This window comes from Epinephelus moara, chromosome 19 (genome assembly GCF_006386435.1).
Source record: "Epinephelus moara isolate mb chromosome 19, YSFRI_EMoa_1.0, whole genome shotgun sequence".
NCBI lineage: Eukaryota > Metazoa > Chordata > Actinopteri > Perciformes > Serranidae > Epinephelus > Epinephelus moara.
Genome location: NC_065524.1, coordinates 7,303,804 through 7,312,317, shown reverse-complemented (window position 1 = coordinate 7,312,317; position 8,514 = coordinate 7,303,804). Strand labels below are relative to the sequence as shown.

Genomic DNA, 8,514 nt, shown 5'->3' with positions numbered 1-8,514 from the left:
ATGAGGGTGTGCATGTGTGTAGAGGGGAAGCAATGGGTGCCCAATGGCATTTTTTTGCCATTTGGGCCCCCAGACTGGTTCATCCAGCCATGATACACCCCCAAAGGTTTATAATATCTACACTCTGATGGTGTAACACTACTGATTTACGCTGACTTTTAAAAACTAAATTCTGGCTCCAAGACTTGCTGAGGTATTTGAGATTTTATTTTAAATTATTCATGTAAGAATATTGATCAGACTTGTGCTGCAGGTCATTTCCGAACTTGAGCACTGATTTTACTTTTTTACTGGAAACATACAGGTCGCTTTAAATGGAGGTGGTGGGGGTCAAATCGACAAACAGTTATTCAGAGTCATTCAAAGTGAACTCTGGTATTGTGAGGAAGCCCCAAATGAAACTGTTTGGTTTTGGTTTCTTTTTATAGTTGTCATGGCTGATTAAAGACCTGAAGCTCACATCTACATTTTAGAGACAGTTCAATGACAGAAATATTTCAACGTGACTACTTCTATAACTTCCCATAAATAACTGTACACTTTGGACGCAATTCTTAGACAACACTGAACATGACTGAGACCTCAGAGTTCTTCTTGTTTAGTTTGTTGTTTTTATTGTTAATTGACAATAATAGAGAAGATCGAGCAAAACATTGTCACACTTACAACTGGACACTTTTTTGATTCAATCCAAGAAACGCTATGAAATAGAGGTATAATTCTGTATAGGAATACTGGACACCTAGCATAGATTCTAACTTTATGACAAATATTGCTACTGTTATGTGTCTTATTCATACATTTCAAATGGTCACTCATTCAAAGTGGATTGGGAACAGGCCAAAGGGTTAATGTCCTGCCTGTAAACTGCCCAGTCATTGTTGCTCTGCTCTGCACTCCCTAAAGGATCCAAACCAGCTGTGCAGCAAGGTGAGCTCAAGCATTATTTAATGATATGGCATATATCTACTGTAAATACACTAATGGACATGTACTTACTGCACTGAGGAATGGACTTAAAGTAAAAGACAAACTACAAGAGCAAAGCCTGCTGGTGAGTGTGAGCTCTGCCAGGAAACAGAAGAAATTTTGGCATGTCTTAGTAGAAAAGACAAAGGTGTAAATAATAAAATTAACAATGGCTTCGGTTTCAGGATCAGAGCCATAGTTAAAGTCCTGATAAAGGCCCCGAGCTAAAAGCAATAGACCATTTTCACAGCAGACATTTTGACATGTGTAGCGTAGGCAAATATAAGCATTATGCTTCAGCCTATACCTTTTCAGTCATTACCATCATATATTAATTAGCATTTTTCGTGTGTTACCTAGAATGTTTATATTTATGATTATTATTATTGTTGTTGTTGTGAAAATCTGTGTATGTTCCTATGTTGTATGTGATGATGATGACTGAATAAAACATACAAAACAAACAAACATGTCATAGTAGGAAAAGCACAGGTGTTAATAACATTGTACATTGCATTCTACTTAGAGGAGGCTCTGGTATTGTCAATGCTGGCTCACTGGAATAGCTTACTGGGAAACCATTGTTTATGTTATTAATTTTACCTGTGCTTTTCCTAATATGACTCATCAACATGTCTGCTGTGGAAAAGGGCCATTGGTCTGACAATAAAGTTGCTCTTTATACTAGATTGCTACAGTTTTGACCTCTTCAACTGTAACGAGTCACAACACCTGTTGTGAAAAAGGCCTGTGCTATCTATAATATCCATATTAATCGATGACTTAATATCTGTAATAAAACACAAACATAAACAGAATTACCCTTTGCTATCCCAGACCTGACAAATCAAAACACCTTCAAGAGGCCACACCTTCACAGTCAGCGGAGACATGATTTCATACAATTCCAAGATAAGACAAGGTGCTCCTATCTGCAACACTGTAATCATTGTACAAGAGCAAACACTGGCTGTAGTCTCATAATCATATTGGGAGTGTACCTTAATCATCTGTCTCACTCATAATCTCATATTTTAAGTTGCTGACTGTCTGAAAAGCACAATCCTCTACATAGTGTGATCTATTGAGGCACAGCTTGACGCATAGCAGACAAAATTTTTTTAGGCATTAAATGCAACTGATCTGGGTTGTTGGAATATGAGTAAGTAGCTCCAAAGTTTATGGGTAAGATGTATTTCACACCACCCTGAAAACATCATCGATCTGTATTGCTATGTCGACAAGATTCAGTTTGATCATTATAATTTTGATCAGATAAACAGCCTCAAGGTTTGTGGATAAAATTGGTGAATGATGCTCACTTGGTTTGACTAATGTGTGTGAACTGTAAATCTGTAAAAGTAGTTTTCTGGGAAATGTGTTATCCTTAGTAACATAAAGTCACATATCTCATATCTTAGCTTGAGGAAAACTTCAGAAGACCCAGATTGGGAAAAGAGGACACATGTGATACCAGTTGTTTTAGTGATGACCAGGTTTTTAATTTTATTGTTTGTTTTGTATGAAACACTCATTTATAACACATATTCTCAAAAGAGTTTGTCTTGATTCCACTTTGCTTTGACTTCAAATGTAATGTATTATCTTTTAGTGTAGCTTTTCAGTGAGACTGTTTCAGTGAACACGTGTGTTTGTTTCCCCAGCAGAGAGCGCTCCAGGATCACATGTCAAATGCAGTAATTTTAACACTCAGCTGCAGAAGATGGCGCTGTTATTTGTTTATATAATGTCCTGAATGAAACATAGACTGGAGTAACAGGCTAATAAAAGGCAGCAGGGTATTCTTATCTGTGTCAACAGATATTATTTCCTGCACCAAGAATAAGCACATGAAGTGATTCCACACTTTCACACAGTCCTGCAGACCTAAAACATAATTGACATGTTGACTTTTGCAATCACATCATTATTTTGTGAAACCTCTGTGTTGTGCGCCAGTTTTCATTTATCTTTTTACTACTTGAGGCTCATATGCCAAAGCTGAACATTCAGGCACTGGGTCAGCAGCAGCATGAGCCAGCACAACAAATTACAAGTTTTTTTTTTTAAGTTGATTGCCACATGGAGGTCAGCCCCCTACTGTGGTGCAATGATAATATATGTAAATGGACTACCAAGCCCAGACCAGACAGAACAAGATTTAACCAGCCTACGCCTGGCTGAGGTTGCTTACCTCCAAACTTCACACGTGTGTAACAATAAATTCCAGCACTGCACTATGAGAGAAGCTCAGCTCTGCTGACAGTGAGGGCCTGGAGGCAGTTGACTTGGTGACTCTCAGAATGAAACTGTGGATTTTCATAGTATTACATCAATTGTTACTGATGTAAACTTAAAAAGTGTGGCCTAGTTTGAGAGAAAAGCATAAATGAACACTCCTCTGAGAACATAGCTTATGTTTTCTTCCTTATGAAAATCACTTTTTGTCAGTGGTTGGAGTTGAAACACCTTTTAAATCACTGTGACTTCACTACCAGTGATGGTTACATTCTCTGCAGTGAATGCTTATGTTTAAGAGTCCAAATAAACACACATATTTGTATGTTTATATTTATTTGCACACATAATATATGGTTTGTGAATTTAATACTAAATGAATGCATATTCAGAAAATATTCATATGGTGGATTAGATAAAAAGCAAAATAGAAGACATGCTACTTTGTTTGCATATCTGATATCATGATCGAGAACACAGGTGTGGACAACTAGGAGCATGCAATACATGTAAATAACAAACCACAACAGTTTAAGCAGCAAATAATCACAGGACAGAGAGTGTTATACAGACCTATATAAACTTATTTCACATACTAGGTTGAACTTCAGACACTAAATTCTCCAAGACTGTTGTCTTCCTGAAAAGTGGGCTGACCTGTTTGTGTCCAGAAATATGTTTTTTTTTTTTCTTCTTCTGCTAGAATCGAGGTTTCTAGGAATGTGACAGCGTGGAGAGCAAACCAAACGGCATTCATGAATCAACACATAGATAATAGGCTTTGAAATCTTGTTTGTTAATATCAAAGGCTCGGATATAGGCCAACTGTCTGGAGTGTGAGACTGATCCAAGGACACTGACACACCAACAGTGCATAGATACAATAGGTAAGACAACAGATCTTGCATTTGAGATGGGAAATTGTACACATATTAACTTTTCTTCAGCAAGATCTGAAGTTACACTTTATTTGAAGGATATTGTGAGGCATGATAGCCTGCACCTTCCTGCATTACAGAGAGAAATCCACTTGTCATGCATTGTGACATGCACTGTGGGCATAATAGTTATTATAATGCACTAATTGCAATGACCAACTCTGAAACAACAAAAATCAGAAACTTGCAATTACATATTTACATCAGCTGATACATTTAAAACATGAGGACAAAATGACATTTGTTTTCCAGTCCAAACCCAACCTGCACTTCAGAAACAGAACTGACATAAGCACAAACAGTAATTCAGCTACTTCAATTAACATAAATGATTTGAACATGTTTCGAAGGATCGCCGAGACATAAAGAAATGAGTGGCAGACAGTGTTGCTGGGTAAAGACTCAAACGCCCTTCGAAAAATCCTCCCTGAATGACTTTACAGGGTTGTGTACTGTCTCCACTACACACCAAATCCAGTATTTTTCCATCAAGTAGCGCGCTGGACCACGTGACCACAAAGGAGAAAAAAACGCTGTCATGTTTGCATCCTCAATTGACAGCGGTGCACGCTGTATATGGCTCTCAATTAGCGAAATAAAGCCAGCTCTCATACATTACTTGTCTCTGCAGGTACTGGCACTATTTATTTAACAAGTCCACCGATCACTTTGGTACTGTTGCCCGTTCGGGGAACAAATTCTCCTCCAGGTCGTTTTTCTAACCCCGTGCGTTCATGATCATGTAACCACTCCCACTCGTGGCTGGTGGAAAATTACCAGCTTACAAGCAACAGGCAAATGAATGGTAGTTGCGGTTTATCACATCATTCAACCTGATAGTGTACCTGCATGAGGCAGCCACTGTCCTTTCGGAGTATATTGCGTTTTAAAGTAGTAGAGCGTTCACAGAGAGTCTAAGTGGATAAAATCATTAAAATGGCATTACTTATACGCCTCGTATTAGACGCACGTACAGTAATGCTATGTAGCATTTACATGAATTCAGGTAATGTATAACTCGACCCTCAGGAGTAGCAATAAACAGTAGTCGCTTACTTATTCGCTATTCTGATAAGCGGAGTCATGTACAAGTCCATTCTGCATGGGAGTCTGCCCTCTTTTTCTCTCCGGGCGGAGTAGTCGCGTGGGCGCTTGAGCGAATTGAAATAAACTGACAGGTCAGTTGTCCAATAGAACACCAACTAGGAAGTCTCCGCCAAAGCTGGAGCCAATCACAGCGCGGTGTGGGCGTAACCCCAGTCCAAACTTTACGCGGCGCCATCGGCTGAAAACTAAACCGAGATGGAATCTCCCAGTCTGAACCGGTTTCAACCGGTTGCGAGTTAGTTGCTTGAGAGAGGAGAGGAGGCGCAGGCACACAACCTCTACACCGCCCCGCTGGAAAATTATTAGAGTAACGAATTAATTAGTGAATCAAGGTTTACTTTGTTTCGTAAAATGTATCGGAGTGACATATTGCAGGGTTTGCCGTGATAGTAGTTTTGGAAATCCACATCAGTGGTTCTTACCAGCCAGACATCACTCACTGCTGGAGCTGGAGATAGTCAACGCTGCAGAAATAGGAAATCTTTCCAATCAACAGTGATACTGAAGTACTCACTATATCTTGTAACTTCTTTGGCAAACGCCACTCTTTTCAGTCAGAGCCTTGGACTTTAGGTAGGTAACTGGGGTGAAGTGCAAACCTGCCATGCCGTAATTAACGTTTCTTGGCTTTATCTGTAACGTAACAAGGAATAAAATGCATTGTGGTGTTGGTGTTTAGTCGTGTTATCTTATAGCTTGTCATATTGCTGCTGAAAAGAACGCTAATTCAGAATTCAATGGCATCAGTGGGATAACCGAGTAGCCATCGACTGCCCGCTAGCTAGCATTTACCACTTTATAAGGATTAACGTAGCTAACGTCGGGTGCAAGAGAAAGTGCTGTAACTTAACGTTAACCTAACTAAATACATAACTAACCGATGATGCATCTTGTAACGTTACGTGCGATACTGCAGATGAATAAGTTACTAAACGCTGTATGATTAAATCCGTGCCTCTCCCACTACAGCAGCATCACCCGTGTCTGTGATGTGAGCGGATGTCAAGTTGATGTTGCTAGGTACTTAGCCGCGGGTAATGTTAACTTTATCTCTGCGTAATGTAAAGCGTCTGTAAACGTCACTATTGGGGCAACCCGTCGCCAGTCTTCATGGAGTGTAGCCGCAACACAAAGCGTCAACTTCCCCAAACAGTGTTGTTTAAATGATACAGTGAGTAAAATTAAATGTATGGGCGCCCTCCGTCCCTGGTATCCTTGGTGGGAGTGGTTGTAGTCAGCACTGAAGGACCACATGTGAACTGTTTGTGCGACACACTGCTAACGGCTAACTAATGTTAGCATTTTGTGTGAAGTACGCCAGTGCCGCGTGCACGCTGTTTACGTTAGCTACGTTGTGGGCAATGCCAGTAACTGTCAACAAAGTTGTAAGTTGCATTCATTATTTTTATCACGACCGCCTGCTGCTTGTGTTGAGGTCGGTGTTTGGAGGAGTGAACTCCGTCACTTACAGATGTAAACAACGTGACGTCGCCCAGTATATCCGGCACGTGGCTCGGTTAACCTTCTTAATATGGTCGTAGAGAAGTGCTTGATTAGTAGAACAGAGTAGGCGGACTGAACAGGAATTGGCTGCTCATATTTTAGTTTGAAACTGCTGTCTGTTAAAATCAACAAAGAAATGTCATTGACTTTAGTTTTAAGAATAGTGAACTCAATCATATGAACTCATTTTTGGCAAGTTAGTATGTTGCCAGTCTGGTAAAAGCCCTCCTGTCACTAAGTAAATTAAGGTTTCTCAAGGTTTTTCATTCCTACAGTAACAGTCTAGTTAGCTTATTTGTCTTTGCTGCCTGAGTCCCTTCTTACAAGTCCCCACTCCTGGGGTGGACCAGAGCACTGTTTCCAACCTTTTCTTTTTCTCAAATTCCAGGTTTCTAAACTCAGTCCAACAAAAGAACCAACAAAGCTTTCCTTTACTTTCCTTTGCATACTCTTTGAATGGTGACAGACTTGTGACACCATGAGCTTAAGTTCTTAATATGACAGGTCACTGGTGAGGGGATGTTTGTGTAGTGGTCAGCTGTTTGGAATTGTTTCTAAACACACAGTTCACATGACTTTGCCTGTTGAATGTGTTTGGTGCACTCATGACCCCTCCCTCTGCTGTCCTTGTTGCAGAGCTCTATGCCAGCAATTATGACAATGTTAGCAGACCATGCAGCACAGCAGCTGCTGGACTTCAACCAGAAACTGGATATCAACCTGCTGGATAATGTGGTGAACTGTCTATATCATGGGGTGGGCCCACAGGTATGTTGTGGAGCATATACAAATGCTTTATAAGCCATCTGACACGTGTGTGTGTGTGTGTGTGTGAGTGTGTGAGTGAGTGAGTGAGTGAGTGAGAGCTGAAGGCCCCAAGGACAGGGGTTAGCACAGAGGGAGGAGAGGCCACTGCCGCATCCTGGAAGTGGTTCACANAGGGAGAGGGGGGGGGGGGGGGGGGGGGGGGGGGGGGGGGGGGGGGGGGCATATAATTACACCTTGGAATAAAAGGATATGCATATGATGTTGATCAACTTTTTTGACAAGCAGTATTTTTCTATGCCACATGCTCTCTTTAACCCAAACCTGACCTAAAACACACCGCCAATTCTTTCCTGTTCTGTTCACATGACGGTGACAACACAAGCCTATAAATTACTGTTGTCCTGTTTTCAAAAAATGCAGGTGCAAGTCTCCTAATGGCACCCCAGTGTTATACTTAAGTGTCATTCATATTTGTATTACAGCAAAGAATGGCACAAGAAGTGTTGACACACTTAAAAGAGCACCCAGATGCCTGGACGAGAGTGGACACCATCCTCGAGTTCTCCCAGAACATGAACACCAAAGTAAGCTAGCTCCAGTCCAGTAAACATTGGTGGAAAGACACTTACTTGTGCTTTGAGGAAGTGGATGCTATAACAAATACAAATAGTAAAATGAAAAACTAAACAAAACCTTACACTAAGCCACAGTGTTTTTTGATAACATGCTTTAAATTATATAGAATATAGTATTTGGTGCATCTTGTTATTGAGAGCATGTTATAGGTGCACATGGCCCCAGCAGAAGTTGACTATGCAGGGCTGGCGGTATTGGCATGACATGCCTTAGCTCTTGAGCTATGCAGGACCTCTGTCCTTCTGATAAAAGGAATTCTGTTGGATATGAACCTACTAGATGAACAACTGACTTCACCTGTCAACTCCTGGTGGTATTACAGTACAATACTACATAAGCCTTTGTGGATTCTGCC

At 40.6% G+C, this 8,514-nt stretch overlaps 1 protein-coding gene across 2 annotated transcripts in view; it reads left to right on the top strand.

The window, feature by feature from the left end:
• The first annotated feature begins 5,450 nt into the window (after positions 1 to 5,450).
• The window catches only part of xpo1b (exportin 1 (CRM1 homolog, yeast) b), a 30,478-nt gene continuing 27,414 nt past the window's right edge, over positions 5,451 to 8,514 (top strand). For both annotated transcript variants that reach the window (XM_050070822.1, XM_050070821.1), the window contains exons 1-3: positions 5,451 to 5,825; positions 7,392 to 7,523; positions 8,006 to 8,107. In XM_050070822.1, the coding sequence (XP_049926779.1) occupies positions 7,398 to 7,523; positions 8,006 to 8,107 (228 nt within the window). In that variant the 5' untranslated portion in view covers positions 5,451 to 5,825; positions 7,392 to 7,397. The remainder of the gene's footprint in view (positions 5,826 to 7,391; positions 7,524 to 8,005; positions 8,108 to 8,514) is intronic.